At 25.4% G+C, this 19,008-nt stretch overlaps 2 protein-coding genes and 1 non-coding gene across 3 annotated transcripts; 1 reads left to right on the top strand and 2 right to left on the bottom strand.

Moving 5' to 3' along the window:
- Positions 1–741: 741 nt before the first annotated feature.
- On the bottom strand, positions 742–1,506 carry LOC112537424 (protein RALF-like 32). The gene has a single exon (XM_025160086.2). The coding sequence runs from the start codon at positions 1,230–1,232 to the stop codon at positions 879–881; it is 354 nt and encodes a 117-aa protein (XP_025015854.2). The 5' UTR covers positions 1,233–1,506; the 3' UTR covers positions 742–878.
- A 4,034-nt stretch (positions 1,507–5,540) lies between these two features.
- Positions 5,541–5,909, bottom strand: LOC8270579 (protein RALF-like 32). The gene has a single exon (XM_002520566.4). It carries the CDS (start codon positions 5,907–5,909, stop codon positions 5,541–5,543), a length of 369 nt encoding a protein of 122 aa, XP_002520612.3.
- Positions 5,910–17,613: 11,704 nt separating this feature from the next.
- On the top strand, positions 17,614–17,721 carry LOC112535121. The gene has a single exon (XR_003079314.1). It is a non-coding gene; the product is annotated as a small nucleolar RNA R71 (small nucleolar RNA).
- Positions 17,722–19,008: the final 1,287 nt, after the last annotated feature.

Genomic DNA, 19,008 nt, shown 5'->3' with positions numbered 1-19,008 from the left:
ATTTTATCAGAATCTTTTTTAAATGAAAAGCAAATTCTAAAAAAAGTGGGATGTCGTCCCTCCACATATCGCCTGGCTCCTTGGACCACAAAACACAGGGATCAGGTTACCAGGACATAAAAATTGCCATAAATTAATATTTTTAATATTTAATAATAGTTTTTCATTTTTATAAATTAATTAAAAATTTATTTTTATTGTAGTCTTGGTCGATTGGATCCTTTTATAAAATAAAATGATTAATCTAATGATCTCAAAATTTATGACACTTTTTTTTAATAATGGAAATTATGCTAAGAGGGTTGCAGCACAACTATGATCATTTTTAGGTAGAAATCCATTTCAATAACTTTTGTAAAGAAAAGAAACATAATCATTTTTTCTTATTTTGTTGTCTTCTTAGAATTTTCCCCAATTATAATTAATAAAATAAAATAAAAATCAATCTTATAATATTAAGTAGAAAAATAAGAGTAAATATACCAATTGGGTGTAACTCGTTTTATTTATTTTATTCTTTTTCCCAATTGTCTTCTTATTTTTTCTCCCAATTATAATTAACCAAGTAGAAAAATAATAATCGGTTGTAATTTAATCAGCACTAAAATTACTTTTAAACTATAATAATAATAATAATAATAATAATATATTCGGTTGGTGTAATTAAATTAGCAGTAAAGTCATTTCGAGAAACCCTAGCGCACAATTAATTAAATAAAAAATAAAATATGAAGCATGAACTTTATGAACAAATTGCTGAAACACATGTATATAAAAATCTTTGTTAAGCATAATTAAGCAGACCAAATTTCATCCCAAAAGAAAAATTCAAAAAAGAAAAAGAAAAAGAAAAAGAAAGAAAGAAGATACATGCAGATTTAAGAATCAGACCTACATTGGTAATACTTAGAACAGCCACGAGTATGCGGATTAGAAGAGGGAGGCAAGCAGCTGCTGCTATAAGACTGACCATTGGCGCCGCCATTGCAGACTGGTTGGTCTCTCTTCAAAGCACCAGGCGATATATATTTTTTCTCTGCAAGAAACCTTCTACTTATTTCTGATTCCATCAACATCTCATATAATTCTTCGTTGCACTCTGCTATGGAACCGTTGCAGGCCCATGACGACGACGACGACGACGATGAAGAAACCTTGTTTGGAAGATGTAATAGGATCAAGAATAATATGAGAAGGAACAAGAAAGGGAAGAAGATAGACTTCTGCTTCATTTTTGTTTTTTTTTTTCTTCTTTCTGATGTGTTTTAGGTTCAAACCGCTTTATATAGAGAAGAGGAATAGAGAATATTGGAAAGTGAAGTTGGTAGTGGAAGCTCCATTAGAGATGGATGTATCATATGCAAGAGGACCGCACTTCACCCAACTTTTTGTTTTGTTTTTTTATTATTATTATTATTATTACATTTTATATTTATTTTTGTTGAAACCTAAATGAGCAATGAGTTACATAAGATCGCAATCATACTTTACTTACTTTAAAAGTGGCAACTATTTTTAGTGAAAAGAAGAAAATTCAAAAGCCAATACCTATTTATAAACTAAATAATCTTAACTTTATGATTCCAATTTGGATCGATTATAAATAGGATTAAATTTTTTGTTATAATAAATTATATATTTTTTAAGTTTTGTCTTTAAAAAAATATTTCTCTACATAGTAATATATATATTTATAATTTTAAAAAATATATGTTATACTATATTTTATCTTACTGTAATATTGTTTTATCTTATTGATATTATTTGTATAATATCAAATCAGTTTTTATTTTATATATTTTTATTCTTTTTATAATATTATGAGAAAAATGATACTAAAAGTATACCTAAAAAGTATATAAAGTTTATTTATTTTAATTTATATTATTATAATTTTTTTTAGAATGTTGTCAAAAAAATATACCTAAAAATACTAAAAGAATATTATTTTTAATTTATATTATTATAAATTTAGTTTTTATTTTAAATCTTTTTATTTCTTTTCAAGATTTCGTCAAAAACAACACTAAGAGTATATCTAAAAAATACTAAAAGTTTATTTACTTTAATTTGTATTATTAGGAGTTTTCTTTTTAGAATATTACTTTTAATTTATACTATTGTAAATTTATTTTTTATTTTATATCTTTTTATTTTTTCAGGATTTCATATGAAAAGAATATTAAAAGTATATATATAAGATACTGAAAATATATTATTTTAACTTGTATTACTGTGAAATCAACAAGTGAGGTAGATTTATCGTTTTTAGTTTATATCTTTATATCTGGTATTTATGAATTGAATGATTTTACATGTTTTTTTTATAGTAACTAGTGCGTTTTGATAAAACTAATATGTGTGCTTCAAAAAATATATCAGGACAAAGAGTCAGTTTTTCAATGGTCAAATACACCAAATCTAAATTTTTCAGCAAATAGCCTCCTGAACTTATGTCCAGGGGTCAAGTACACTCGATTTAAACTTTTTCAGCAAATAACCCCTTGAATTTGTATGCAAAAGTCAAATACACCCAATATTTTAAAATTAATATTTATTTCCTCATTTACTGATATAATATCTAGTGACGCATTATACAAAAGTGTGTTTGAAAAAATTTTAAGTTCGAATATAATATTTATTTAATTGAACCAAAAAAATCTAGACCTATCTGTGAAGAAAGTCGAAATTTGACTTATTTAATACTTGTCATTTTTGGATCAAATAAATTCAAATTTTAAATTTTATCAAATACGATCTTGTATAGTGCGTTACTAATTATTGTATCAATAAATTAATGAAATAAATATTACTTTCAATTTTTATAATTCATTAAATCGTAAAAATTTAATGTTATTTCATTTTAAAAATGTTCATTGGGCTATTTACTGAAAGTATTTAAATTGGATGATTTAATCTTTGGACATAAGTTTAGGGGATTATTTATTAAAAAAAAAGTTAAAAAGATGTGTTTATAATTACAGTTGGATGTTAAAAGGACAGATTTGAAAATTTTTGATTTAATATATTAATTTTTAATTTTTTTTTTATAAACTACTTTTCTCAAACCTACTTTTAAGAAAAACATCTATATTAATTTTTAAATGTTTAAAATGTTTTTTTTAGCAAATCTTTTTTAGTGTTTAAGATACTAGACTGGACCGTCGAATTCCATTGAAAATTAGGACCTATCCAATCCAGTTTGATGTCTAAAATAGAAAATGTAGTTAAATAAGATTTGATCAAATTTAACTGATTAAAACGACAATTAGGATCAAATTTATCCTTTTATAATTTGTAGAAATCAACGAAAAAGTAAATAATTAATAACATAAGATGCCAATAGGCAATATTTTTGGTGAAAAACACCAATTGAGGCTTGGTTTCTTAGAAATGTTGGGACTTCTTATGTTTGCTTGAGGAAGGTGGCAACCTTGCAGAAATCATCCAAAATCTGGTCTCTATTAATAAAATTAAAAAAATTAAAACTATTAATATTTATAAAAATAAAACTAAAATAAAATATAAAATATAAAAATTTATTAAATTTAAATAAAATATTTATTTTTATATTTTAAATATTTTCAAAATATTTTTATAATAAAAATTGTATTCTTTAAAATAAAAAGCGTCATCGGACAAAGCTGATATTTAAAAGGCTGTTATAGTCCCAGCTGCTTGCTTTGTCGGTGGAACATGTCCTGCCATACCCAATGGATTTAGATAACTGCAATTTTTGTTCTTAATAGTGTTTATATTAAATGGTTCTTCTTCTTCTTCTTCTTCTTCTTCTCTTTCTTCTTTAAGAACTCCTTTTCTTTTAAAGAAAAAACTGTCTTAGTCTACGAAGGAAGTTAATTTTGCACTCGATTCATTTCATCAAATATTAGGCCTTGTTTGGTGTTGATATCCTATTTTCCGGAAAGTATACTTTTGGGAGAAGTTAAATATCTGAAAATTTTATTTTTTTAGAAATTATTTTTTCTATTGAAATGGTAACAGTTTCTTTTTTAAATTAAAAATTTTTATTACTTTTATATATCTAATGCATTATTAATTTTTTTTCTTATTATAACCTTGTGCTAACCTTATTTATAGTATTCCACCATTAATTGGTTTTACAAACTTTTATAAGTCTTTTCAATATTTTGAAATTTTGTTTTGAATTCTAAAAAGTTTTTTTAATGATAATTTACACTTAAAGTATGGAATATAAACAATTTTAGTAAGTTAATGTTTGTATATTTAAGAAAAGAAATAGAGAGATAAAGACTCCATAGATTTAGATTCTACTATGGTTTTTAATATGGAAAATAAAAAAATATGTATTAGATCTTGATTTGAAATAAAATTATAAATTGTGGGTTTGATCTCAATATTTTGGTGCAAAGAATTCAGTTTTTAAAAAATATTAAGGAAAAAATATGTTAAGATAAGATGGGAGTGAATGACTTAATGAATTACTTGAAGTATTGGAATAAATGTAATAAATTTTGGCAATATATATAAAAGGGCAATTTAGTCTTATTTAGCTAATTTTTTTCTATAATTAAGTGTAATAATTGCTTTTTTAATCCAAATGAAACCCTAAAAAGGACACTTACAATAGAATGGAGTAAAAAAAAAAAAAAGAGCACTCAATTTGATGGGGGAGACAAAGATTGAATAACATTTTCAATGAGCTTCCAAATTATAAATAATATATAATAAAATAAAATTAAGAAGTTCACAGGGAAGGGGAATTTTTAACTAAAATCACATGGAAAGTATTCTTTTTGGTGAAGTTATTTTATATGCCACTTGGTTTCCTTTCCCATTCTCAAATGGGACATGAGAAAGCTTTCATATACAATACACTTTTGGTTAACATATATAATACACTTTTGGTTGGTATATATGTATAGTTAATTTAGAGCTTTTTAGAACATGATTTTTATGGGTGGTAAAATATTACTTCAAAAATTTTAATACCGCTGTATATTTAAGATTCAAACTCGAAATTTTAATTAAATATAAAATATTTTTATTATTTTATCTATATGTTAATTTCATATACAATTTTATATAAAATGCTAAAGGAAAAAAAAAATATTACAGGCTTGGATTGGCTAATGACTAATGCATTGTTTGGTCCACCCACCGACATCATTGTTTGCACATGCTCAAATATTCATGATTGTGTTGTGTTGGATATGGACATTTATAAAATACCTCTGAAATCTCAATAATTCCCAACCACTTCTTTTCTATTATGACCAATCAATATGTAAATAGACCAATAGTACAACACTAGAAACTAAAACCAATACAAATTTTGCATTGAGTTGTTTTTAGAGCTGTTAAATCTCGAATTTAAATTTTAGAGGTAGCCATATTAATAAAAAATTAAATAAAAAAAAGAACACCAAAATCAATTCTTCAATCTTTCCCCTAATAAATTCAAGGAGTATTATGATGGATTAAGAATTGATTATAGAGTTTAACATATATCATGACAAGAAGCAAATTATTGGAAGAGAAAGAAAAAGAGATTAACTATATCACTGATGTCTACACTTATAATACCTTAAGCATCCCCTGTTATATGGATTGGATGGTGGTGGTAAGCAGGTTGCACTATAGGGATCACCTCTTTCAGCATTCCCACAAGCCGGTATATTGCGCCGGAGAGTTCCCGGACTAATAAATTTTCCTCCAAGGAGAAGTCTTTGACTCGTCTCGGACTCCATTAAAAGTTCTTCCTCATCAGTGTCACTTCTTTCTGCCATGGTAGCACTGCATTGTGTATTGCGAGTACAAGTAGCTTGTAGGACAATAGCAGCAACTTCAGACTTAAAAGTGACTTCTTCAAGAACAAGGACTATTACCACTAGAGTTGCAAGAAGATGATAGCAAATGCTCTTCCACATTGAGCCTGTATTTTCTTTTGAGAGCAACTCCCCTCTTACTCTGGGTGGGTTTTTTTTAACCTTTTTAGTGCACTATAAAGAAAAACTGACAATTAAATGCCAATTGGACCACTTCAATTATTGTGAAGAGGGTCTGCTTTTTCTGTTTTAGTATGTTCTATGAATACATATGATGATGTGTGGTAACTAATGGTGCTATCTCAACTGCATTTCTGCTACATATCTTGATCTAATAGTATTAATAATAATAATAATAATAATAAGGCAAAAATACATCTTTTAAGTCCTTCAACTTTTTAATTTTATTTTATCGAGTCCTTTAATTTTTCTTTTATTTCATTAAGCTTTGTACTTTTATTCTTACTTTGATTAAAAAATTTAAAATCGTCAATCAAAACAAAACTAGAAATACAAAAGATCAATAAAACAAAGAAAAAACTCATAAAATATGTGTAAAAAAGGCCCCAATTCAAATAAAAATAAAATACAAAGGCTTAGCAGAACAAAATAAAAATTCAGAGGATCAATAGAATAAAATTGAAAAATCTAAGGACTTAATAAATGTAAGGGTGGGGCCCGGTTCACGTGAGCTTAAGACAAATCTTGCTCCAGCTATTAGCTAGATGTGTAGAGAAGTGTCCTCTTCCTTTTGTTTTGTCTTAAAAACTCCATAATTTATATGCTATCTTGCGCCGATAAGAAAATGAAATATGCTTGTGACAACAACACTAATGATTTTTACCCTATAAAACACAAAAATGCGAGACATGAAGTTTATTGTTGCTACTCTTGCCTAAAAAAGAAATCCCATTAACTTCTTTTTAAATTTAATTTAGCTATTAGCTCCGCTCTGGACTGAATTGTAATTTTTTTTTATAAAACTTTTTGCTTATTGCATTCTAAATTATATTTAAATAAAAATATATTGTTGCAAATTAACATTTTTGTAATGCATACTTTTTAGCCTCAACGACAAAAGAATTAGAATTCTTACTTGACTTGATTTATGCAACAGATTTTGCTTATTTGACTCTCAGAACGTGCCTAGCTATTAGGTTCCGACTCATGGATCTGCTATGAGGAAATTTATTGTTATGAAACTAGATAAAAATAAAAATAAAGTAAGTATTTAATTTAATTTATTAAAAGAATATATAATGATAAAGTTCAAATGAAATTAAATTTGGAAATCAAGCTCTAATTTAGCTAAATTAGACAAGAAAACTTGAAAGATGATCCAAGAATGAGAACTAAATAAAACCTAAGCAACAAAGATTTATCTACAAAGAAATTAACCTTCATGTTTATACATAAAGCATTATTATATACACATGACCAAGAGTTTTTATAACTCTTAGGTTTTCTGCTCTTGAGTCTTAAAATCTCTTGACTTTAAAAGAAAAACTAAGAAAAAAAAAGGATAATGAAGAAAAGGGAGGGTTAATTATGGTATAACATATTTCAATTTTGAAAATTTTTTTTTCCAGTAGTAATGGATATAATACTGATGTTTATTCAATATAATAAAATATATTCAACTTATTTTAATATATATATTTTTTATATATAAGATACTCATTACATTTATATCTTTAAAATAACACAAGCAAAAATTACAATAAATGGTATACATTTTACAGATTTGTGTATATGTTTTGTATATATTTGGTATATAACTGGTTTATAATTTACTTTATATATATGTCAATTATATTTTAATTTATTTTAAATGCACACTAAAGGATATATGTTAAAAATATGTTTACAAATGTATAGTATATGTTAGCATTTTAATATCTAGTTATATATATTTCACTTTTATACATAAATGGTCTATGTTAACAAAAATTAGAATTTTTTTAAAGTATTATGAATCATTAATGTTAAGTTATAAATTCAATTTATATCATGTTGAATTTATTAAGAATATAATTTATTTTACATACATGTCAATTTTGTTTAAGAAATTGAAAATTATTATAAGAAGAACTTTTTAATAAATGTACACTAAAAAGTATATGTTAGATATACATTTGGTATATATTAATTAAAATTTCTATTTGTTTAATTAACATCTTTTAATTTCAAAAATTATTTTTTCTAGTAGCAACGGATATAATACCAGTTTTAATTGATTGATTTAGTTAAGGTTTGTTAAAATTAACTATTATTAAAAATTAACAAAAATAAATTATGATAATAATTTTATTATTCTATATTTCTATGAAATTATCAAATATTTTATATACTTACAACATAATATAATAAAAAAGTAAAAGCAAATGAGATTCATTCTACAAAGCATGAATACATTTATATATTTGAAATATAGAAAACTAAAAGAATAAATTTTTAAAAATTGTATACATTACACTTATTTTAGTATCTGTTGGATATATTTATACTATACTTTAAATATTTACATAAAAACCAAAAGCAGCAGCAAATAGTATACACTTAATAGAATATGTTATACGTTAAACATATATTTGGCATCTGTAACTATTTTAATTCTTATAGATTACAGGTTTACAAAAATAAAAAGATAAACTCTTAAGAAAGAGTATACATTGCACTTATTTCATTATATATTGGGTATAAATGGTATATAGTAGCTACACATTAGGTATATATTAGGTAACTTTTAATCAGAATTTCAATTTGTTTAACATATTTTATTTTGAATTTTCTTAGTAGCCAGAAATATATTACAAATGTTCATTTAATGTAATGGAATATATTTAATTTATTTTAATATATTTTTATTATATATAATGTACTTACTATATTTATATCTTTATAAAAGCACAATAAAAAGTTATAGTGGACAGTATACGTTTCATAGATTTTGGTACATGTTTCATATATATCTAATATATATATAGTATATAAATGGTATCACAAAATATTTTTGACATATGGTTTGTACCTTTGGTATCAGTGCACATGTAAATTTGGCTACTATTCAAAAAATGTTGCTAATTTCTTATAACAAGTATATTATCAAACATCATTAATACAAATTATAATTTCATTTAATATGATTTATTAGCCAACTTAAATGGTCATATAATTGCTTGTCGATACGTGGATAGCGCCACTATAAGAAAAAAAATTGAATTAAATTAAATAACTAGCTAGCAAATCTTGAATTAATACTCAATGTCATCTCCTTTTTTTGCTAGTTGTATAATCACTCACTTAATCTTCTTTTAATCTTTCTATAAATGCTATTCAGTTTTCTGGTATATGTCTAATATATGTTTGATATATGTTTAAAATCCATTCAATAATATTAATTTGATATGCATAACTATCTAAAACTATTTTTTGTAGGAATTAATCATACAAAAATTAGTTACTTATAACCTGCAGAAATTTGTATCCAACAAAAAGGGATATGGTTCCAAAATTGATTAAAATAGTTAATAACTTATTGAAATAATGTACACGCTTTAGACCATCCATTTATCTCTTCCTATGCTCATCTAAACAATCATTTTGCTATATGGTACTGTCAATAGTTTAAATATAATTTTTTTTAAAGATTTTAATAATAAAAATATTAGATATCAATTTAATAAACATAGAATAAAGTTAAAGAAGAAAGTGTTTTAAGTGTTTCAAATGGAGGTCTACATGTAGAAACAAAGACATATACAATCTAATCAAATCACATATACATTTATTAAGCACATATCAACTAGACACTAACTAATGCTAGCAAAGATGATAATCAAAATAATTAAAAATAAATTTCCAAGCCATAAGCTATATGCACCCGACTTGCATTACTTATCACTATACATAGCAGTAGCAATTGGATATCAGTTGTCGTCTGTATCTTATAGTATGTAAAATTATATTCAACCTTTTGGAACTCTATCAATTTTTTTCTAGCAAGGTTGTCAACCCCATGAAGAAACTCTTTTGCTTCTACCAAATCTATTTTGATTTCCTACTATAGAGCTGATTGACATTCTCTTTCCATTAAAAATTTATGATTTATGGTTCAAGCATATTAACAAACAGGTGAAAGACAAAAGAATTTGAGACATAATTTACTATTTTATTCACCTTTAAGATATCCAAAAAACTGTTGTACTTATTGATACATGTATTCATATTTTATTTAACAATAACATAATATAAAATTTAAATCAAACACCAATAGATCAATTCCAATAAATCAAAATCAAATAATCACATAACCAAAGATCTTTTGATAGAAACACTTTAATGCCCACATTCACATAAAGAAAAAATAAAAATAAATAAATAATAGAGGCTAAAATCTGTTTAGATTAAGATTTTTGTCTCTTAAAAAATCTATAAAGTTGTTGATTGTCGCTTATCTTCCTCTATTAATGATACTACTGTCGATTCACATCATGAAAATACTTCTGCTAAGCTTCTAAAACTCTTAGGGTTTTTTTTGATAAGTTATTAGATTGTAATAGGTTCTTGAGAGTTTTTAGTTAGTTAAGTAGAAAATAAAAAAAGCAATGAGATGAGAAAGAAAAGAAGTGGTAGAGTAATTAATTTTGGTGTTTTGATTGCAGTGAACCGTATAAAAAAATACCAACACCGTATAAAAGTAACAATAAAAAATATTCAAAAGCATCGTATAAAAAATATTTTATTAGAAAAAACCGTATTTTCCTCATAAGGAAAAGAGTCACTTGTACATTTGTAAGAATGTTTCTAGCCTAAAAAATATGGACACTTGTTAGCAAAAGTGGGCCTGTGCTCTGTAGTAACACATTGTACCCTCAACGCCCATTCTCATGGGCCTGGGTATCCGCCCGGCCCGAACTTTTCGGGCCGGACTTGAGATTTATATAAAAATCCAAATCCGGCCCGGCTTATCGTCTAGTTTAGTTAGTAAAAAAAAGAAATGTCATATTTAGCACTCAAACCTGTAACCTTCAACTTATAATTAAGTGCCAATACCAATTAGGTACCTATTATTTCTATTTATAGTTTTATTGTTATTAATAATATATTAATCAAAACAAAACCCTAAATCTAAAAATAACTACAATTTGGAATATATTTAATAATTGATTAGGCCGGGCCGGACTTTTTAAAAAATTTCGAGTTCACGCTTTGGCTCAAATATATCAAAAAATTCTCGAGCCTGGCGGGCTCGGGCTTATCTAAAATTAAGTCCAGCCCGCCCAGGCCCGGCCCATGAACAGGTCTTGAGTAATATTAAGAGGAAATTATACCATTCACGCCACTTTACTTTTCCTTTTCATTTATTTTTATTACATTCTGGATTTTGGATTTTAATTTTTATTACTTTTTTTTTTATTTTGAATTATATAACTTCCATTTATAATTTTTTATGAGTATTATAGTTAATATTTGATTGTCTTTTTCTCTTAAACATAATTATAATTAAGTGCCAATACCAAATAGGTACCTATTATTTCTATTTATAGTTTTATTGTTATTAATAATATATTAATCAAAACAAAACCTTAAATCTAAATATAACTACAATTTGGAACAGATTTAATAATTGATCGGGCCGGCCCGGGCTTTTTAAAAAATTTCGAGCTCAGGCTTGGCCTCAAAGATATCAAAAAATTCTCGAGCCTGGGCGGGCTCGGGCTTATCTAAAATCAAGTCAAGCCCGTCCAGGCCCGGCCCATGAACAGGTCTTGAGTAATATTAAGAGGAAATTATACCATTCACGCCACTTTACTTTTCCTTTTCATTTATTTTTATTACATTCTGGATTTTGAATTTTAATTTTTATTACTTTTTTTTATTTTAAATTATATAACTTCCATTTATAATTTTTTGTGAGTATTATAGTTAATATTTAATTGTCTTTTTCTCTTAAACATAATTATAATTAAGTGCCAATACCAATTAGGTACCTATTATTTCTATTTATAGTTTTATTGTTATTAATAATATATTAATCAAAACAAAACCCTAAATCTAAATATAACTACAATTTGTAACATATTTAATAATTTATCGGGCCGGGCCGGGCTTTTTAAAAAATTTCGAGCTCAGGCTTGGGCTCAAAGATATCAAAAAATTCTCGAGCTTGGGCGGGCTCGAGCTTATCTAAAATCAAGTCAAGCCCGTCCAGGCCCGGCCCATGAACAGGTCTTGAGTAATATTAAGAGGAAATTATACCATTCACGCCACTTTACTTTTCCTTTTCATTTACTTTTATTACATTCTGGATTTTGGATTTTAATTTTTATTACTTTTTTTTATTTTGAATTATATAACTTCCATTTATAATTTTTTGTGAGTATTATAGTTAATATTTGATTGTCTTTTTCTCTTAATCTAAATATAACTACAATTTGGAACAGATTTAATAATTTATCGGGCCGGGCCGGGCTTTTTAAAAAATTTCGAGCTCAGGCTTGGGCTCAAAGATATCAAAAAATTCTCGAGCCTGGGCGGGCTCGGGCTTATCTAAAATCAAGTCAAGCCCACCCAGGCCCGGCCCATGAACAGGTCTTGAGTAATATTAAGAGGAAATTATACCATTCACGCCACTTTACTTTTCCTTTTCATTTATTTTTATTACATTCTGGATTTTGGATTTTAATTTTTATTACTTTTTTTTATTTTGAATTATATAACTTCCATTTATAATTTTTTGTGAGTATTATAGTTAATATTTGATTGTCTTTTTCTCTTAAACATAATTATAATTAAGTGCCAATACCAATTAGGTACCTATTATTTCTATTTATAGTTTTATTGTTATTAATAATATATTAATCAAAACAAAACCCTAAATCTAAATATAACTACAATTTGGAACAGATTTAATAATTGATCGGGCCGGGCTGGGCTTTTTCAAAAATTTCGAGCTCAGGCTTGGGCTCAAAGATATCAAAAAATTCTCGAGCCTGGGCGGGCTCGGGCTTATCTAAAATCAAGTCAAGCCCCCCCAGGCCCGGCCCATGAACAGGTCTTGAGTAATATTAAGAGGAAATTTACCATTCACGCCACTTTACTTTTCCTTTTCATTTATTTTTATTACATTATGTATTTTGGATTTTAATTTTTATTACTTTTTTTTTATTTTGAATTATATAACTTACATTTATAATTTTTTGTGAGTATTATAGTTAATATTTGATTGTCTTTTTCTCTTAAACATAATTATAATTAAGTGCCAATACCAATTAGGTACCTATTATTTCTATTTATAGTTTTATTGTTATTAATAATATATTAATCAAAACGAAACCCTAAATCTAAATATAACTACAATTTGGAACAGATTTAATAATTTATCGGGCCGGGCCGGGCTTTTTAAAAAATTTCGAGCTCAGGCTTGGGCTCAAAGATATCAAAAAATTCTCGAGCCTGGGCGGGCTCGGGCTCGGGCTTATCTAAAATCAAGTTAAGCCCGCCCAGGCCCGGCCCATGAACAGGTCTTGAGTAATATTAAGAGGAAATTATACCATTCACGCCACTTTACTTTTCCTTTTCATTTATTTTTATTACATTCTGGATTTTTGATTTTAATTTTTATTACTTTTTTTTATTTTGAATTATATAACTTCCATTTATAATTTTTTGTGAGTATTATAGTTAATATTTGATTGTCTTTTTCTCTTAAACATAATTATAATTAAGTGCCAATACCAATTAGGTACCTATTATTTCTATTTATAGTTTTATTGTTATTAATAATATATTAATCAAAACAAAACCCTAAATCTAAATATAACTACAATTTGGAACAGATTTAATAATTGATCGGGCCGGGCTGGGCTTTTTCAAAAATTTCGAGCTCAGGCTTAGGCTCAAAGATATCAAAAAATTCTCGAGCCTGGGCGGGCTCGGGCTTATCTAAAATCAAGTCAAGCCCGCCCAGGCCCGGCTCATGAACAGGTCTTGAGTAATATTAAGAGGAAATTTACCATTCACGCCACTTTACTTTTCCTTTTCATTTATTTTTATTACATTATGTATTTTGGATTTTAATTTTTATTACTTTTTTTTATTTTGAATTATATAACTTCCATTTATAATTTTTTGTGAGTATCATAGTTAATATTTGATTGTCTTTTTCTCTTAAACATAATTTTTGATATAATTCACATATTCTTAAGAGTTTAGACTTTCTTTCTTCTTCTACTAATAAAGATTTTGAAATTATGAATAAAAGGGTTAAGACACTGAAAATTATTTCTTTTGTTAAGAATAACGAAGGTTTTGATTATAAGAACAAAAGTATTATTGATCCTTCTTTAAAGAAGAATTTTGTGTCCATGTCTTTACATTAACAAATAAAAATATTTCAAAATCTGAATGGAGAAAATTATTAACAATTAAAGAATGATATACCTTAAATATACTAGTTATATATTTTTTACTATATACTTTGAAGTTTGTTTTATATTTGTTTTGAACTTCTTCTTTTTTAATCTATTATTAATTTATTCCTTTTTATATTTATATTAATATAATAATCAATATATATATATATATAGATATATCAAACACACCAACTTTTTAAATAAATCTTTTTAAAAATATATACTCATTCTAAAGCTTATACTTTCTAGTTTTCTTTATTGTTTTCCTAGATACTCATTGCACATGATATATTTCATACTGTTATAATATATTTATCTATTTTTTATTTTATTTTTAATTAATTTAAAAAATTCTTAAGCATTCAAAATCTGTTATTATTATTTGATAATATGATGTACCAATTTTATATATTATAATTAATTATGAAATTGTTATATATATTTGTTACATGTTTATAATATACTTAGAGTATACTGTATAATGTTACATTTTATTTATCCATTTTCATAATTTAAATATTTTTTATGTATATTTTTTATAATTAAGAAATACTTACAAATTTTTCATTCTTAATTTAATTTTTATATCTTTTCATTATTTTTTTTTCTTTAAGTATAACTCTTTTATACCATTAATTCTCAAAATAAATTGGAAAATCAAGAAGTTGGTTTTTCCAGAGTCGGGAAATTTATATGTTTTATTTTCTAATTCTTCATGTTCTTATTCTCTATTTGTGTGTTGAAATTTGGTGTTTAAAGTTTCCATCCCTTCTTTCTTTAATCTCTTTGTGTCTGTTACATTTCTACATTTTTGTTATCACAATCAAAGAAAAAGAGAAGAAAACTTGAAATTAAAAAAAAAAAAAAACAGACAATTTCCAGAATTCCAACCGTGTGCAAACTAGGTTCTTGATTTTCCAATTTATTTTGAGAATTAAAGGAACCTTAAATAGTGGCTGATAAGCATTATATGCTCCTTATGTACTCAAAGTATACTATTTACCATCAAGAAATAAAATAAATCTACTATTTTTAAAATGGTCTTTAATACTATATTCAATTAATTCTTTTAACAATCTTCAAAAGTATTCTACTATTTTATATTTTTAGATATGGTTGATTTATGCTTATCTTTCTATTGTACTCCACTTATCTGCATCTCCAACATTAGTAGTAAGTAATTGTTTTAAAAAAATAAAAAATAGTAATATATATACCTTATATACTCACAATATACACTTTAATGTTTCATTCCCTTTATATATATATTTTATATTTGTTTTTATAAGTTATATTTTTATACTAATTATTTTTCACATATTAATTATATTTAATCATAAAATATAAACAATTACTACTTTAATGTATGTTGGTTTAGCAAATATATTCATTTTATTTTATACAAAAATAATAGTTGATACACATGATATATTCTTTAGATGCTCAGCAATAGTTATACACAAAGAGTATTTGGTGAAGTCATTCTCTATCTTCTTCAACTCTTAGTAGAATAGAAGGCTTACATTGTCTTTTATTTGTAGTGGTGGATAACTTTGTTTCACTTGATATCAAATATCTAGTTTTGTTTACTCCATGTTGATTTTGATTTGTTATGATATTATTTGTATGAAGTTCACAAAGTTACTATTATTTAGTAATAGAATGTCCTTTACGTCAAAGTTTATGTATATGATATTTTCTTTCCAATGTTTATTATGGTGAAGAAAAATAGGTATTGTTGTCATGTTTGTATATGAGAAAAAATATAGAAGATTATTTCATAAGTAGTAACAATCGCAGTATAATATATTTGAAATATACTAGTTATATATTATACATTTTACAGTTTATTTTTAAATATGTTCTATATACTTATTGTAAATATATACATATTGTATACCCACATATACTCATTAATTCTCAATATACAAATTTTGTATAATATATATATGAATCATAAATTATTTAAATATTAATTTTCTACAATTTCATATATATATTTATTACCTGGCTCTATATATTCATGATATACTTTTTATTGTACACTATTTTTTTTTAATATATACTTATTGTATGCTCATTGTATACTTTTTAATGTAACCTTTAAAACTTATTTTATATTTTATTTTAAACTTCTTTCTATAATCTGTTATTGATTTATTCTTTATTTTTATTATTTATATCAATAGTCAATATATAAATACTCATAGGATATATATCACTAAAACATGAGTTTTAATCTATTAGTTTTACATTTTAAAAGATATACTTGTAGTATATTTTTATATATTCGTTATATAATTTTCTGAGTTTTTTGTAGAAAAGTTTTGATTACTTACTTATCTTTAGATATGAGAACTTAAAGTTTTTAATTATCTTATTCCATATTTAAATAGTTAAAAAAATCATATAATATATTTGTTTTGAAGGATTTTAATGTATTTTTTTCAAAGCATAAGAAATCAAAAGGATAAACAGATGAGATCGGATTGTTTGTTTTCATATTTGACTTTGATGAATATATGTTGAAGAAGTTTTTTGTTCTCTCGTTTTTATTGTGTATTACATATTGTTGTCATGATTTCTAATTGATTTTTTGAGATTTGATGTTGCATTTTTTTTTAACTTTTTGAATCTGTTGTTTGTGAGCTTTGACCATATATATTTTTCATGGGTTGTATCGAAGTAAATTCTTTTGGTTTTGAGCGTATTTTTGTAAGATTTTGCATATGGTGGTATGAAAGTTAGGCAGCTTTGTCTTTTAGACATTTTTGTAAATTTTCTTAACGTTATTAATCTATTTTGTTGGTAAGCATAACTCTACTACCTTCATTTTATTTTAATGTTTTAATAAAAATAAAATAGTTGATTCTATCTATTAAATATTTTTCCAATTTATCATTAAGATGCATTTGATATAAGAGTAATCGACTCCTATTTGAAAGATTTAAATCACTTGTATTGTTAGTAGTGTTGTTAATACCTCAGTCAACACTGTAATTAGGAGATTTGAGGGGCACATACTTATATTTTTTGTGCTTAAAAAGAAGGCCATGTGAAGCCCCTCAAGTTGGATTTCTTTATTTGCCTTTTCCTTCCTTGACTTCAACAAATGTATGTCCATGGTATTTTCTATAGGGAAAAGTATAAAATTTGTGTATGTGGTCTACCCTTTTAATATAAGAAATTTTATAATTTTTTTTGGTGGCACTATAGTTATAAGAATTATGCAGATAAGAATTTATGGCTAAGTTTATTAATATTATTATTAGTTTTGATTAATCAATTTCAAACGAAGTTCGATCACTGGAAAATTGGTCTTATCAACCATATATTGATATTGGTATGTTAACCCATCATAAAATAATTGGTTAGTTATTGGGAGTGGGAATCCATGGTGTGAGCATTGCAATAAAAATGATTTGAAGCGATCTCATACTTCACGAAAAGATTCAGCATTCTCTTGATAAAAATTAGAAATTTCAGCTCTTAATTCTTTGGTCTTTTATTGTGAGTAAAATCTACTCATAAATTTTTTATAAACTTTATTCCAATTTCTCAAAGAATTAGGAGACAAGGTCATTAACCAAGCCTTTGCTCTTTCTTTCAATGAATAAGGGAAACACTTCATTCTTAGTTGATCCTCATTTAATCCAGATAATGGGAAAATATGAATTATAGCATAAAATTCTCTAATGAATGTTAATGCATCCTCACTAAGCATACTATAAAATGAAGGAAGCATATTAAAATGAATGCTTTTAAGTTCATAATTCTTAGATGCATCACCTAAAACTATGCATGAAGTAGTGTTACCAATTGTAGGCAGTGCATTATCTTTCATAGCCATTCGCCTATCAGCTCCTATTTCTCTTGGTGGGTTTGCCATGATATTAACTTCTTTTGTTGATTCTTCTTCTAGTTGTTTCCTGCTAAGCATACAAAACAAAAGAAAATTTTAGATTTAAAAAAAAAAACTTAAAAATAAAATTTACAAACAAAACAAAAATACATAAACAAAATAAATCACAAAACACAAAACAAACAAACAAAATAAAAACACATAAACAAAATAAATCACAAAACACAAAACAAACTAACAAACACAAGACACTTTTGATAATCAATCAATATAATAAATTTGGACACAGTTCCCCCGCAATGGCGCTAAAACTTAATATGTCTTATTTAGCACTCGCAAGTGCACGAACCATTCCTATAGTAAGAATAAGTTCACCACGAAGTCGATCTCTCAAGAAACTATGAGGTCACTTATTATAAAGACTAATTATCAACACAAAATAATAAAAGTAAATCTAAACACTCTAAATCAGTATGTTGAGAGGGTAAGATTCATAAAGTAAAGTAACTAAATAATAAATAAATATGCAATGTAAATGCAAATGCTTATGATCTAAAACTATATGCTAAAAATAGTATTTAGTTTAGCCATTTACTTAGTAATCTCCTTGTTTTACTTTAAGCCTTTATCTAATGAATGAGATGGTGATGTGTCTTTTTTCCTAAATCACTCAAGCTGATGATGCAACTTAGGTTTCTTATACCAACATAGATTAAAGTAAAGATGATGTTTCTAATACTTTTAACCTAAAGATTTTCATAACAAATATTACTGCTAAATTGATATGATGGTCAACCAATAATAATAGATAAAACTAATAAATATATGAAGGTAAAGAAATTATTTATTAAATAAATAAATAACAAGGTTCATACATAAGTAAAAAGACTAAACTAAACACTTATGAAAATTAGTCTAACAT

This window comes from Ricinus communis, chromosome 1 (assembly GCF_019578655.1).
Source record: "Ricinus communis isolate WT05 ecotype wild-type chromosome 1, ASM1957865v1, whole genome shotgun sequence".
Taxonomy (NCBI): Eukaryota; Viridiplantae; Streptophyta; class Magnoliopsida; order Malpighiales; family Euphorbiaceae; genus Ricinus; species Ricinus communis.
Note: the sequence above shows the minus strand (reverse complement) of the source record. Positions and strands in the feature narration are given on the sequence as shown.

Excerpts from the sequence above, each read along its gene's own strand:
- LOC8270579 (XM_002520566.4), bottom strand. The coding sequence starts at position 5,909 with ATGTGGAAGAGCATTTGCTATCATCTTCTTGCAACTCTAGTGGTAATA.
- LOC112537424 (XM_025160086.2), bottom strand. The coding sequence starts at position 1,232 with ATGAAGCAGAAGTCTATCTTCTTCCCTTTCTTGTTCCTTCTCATATTA.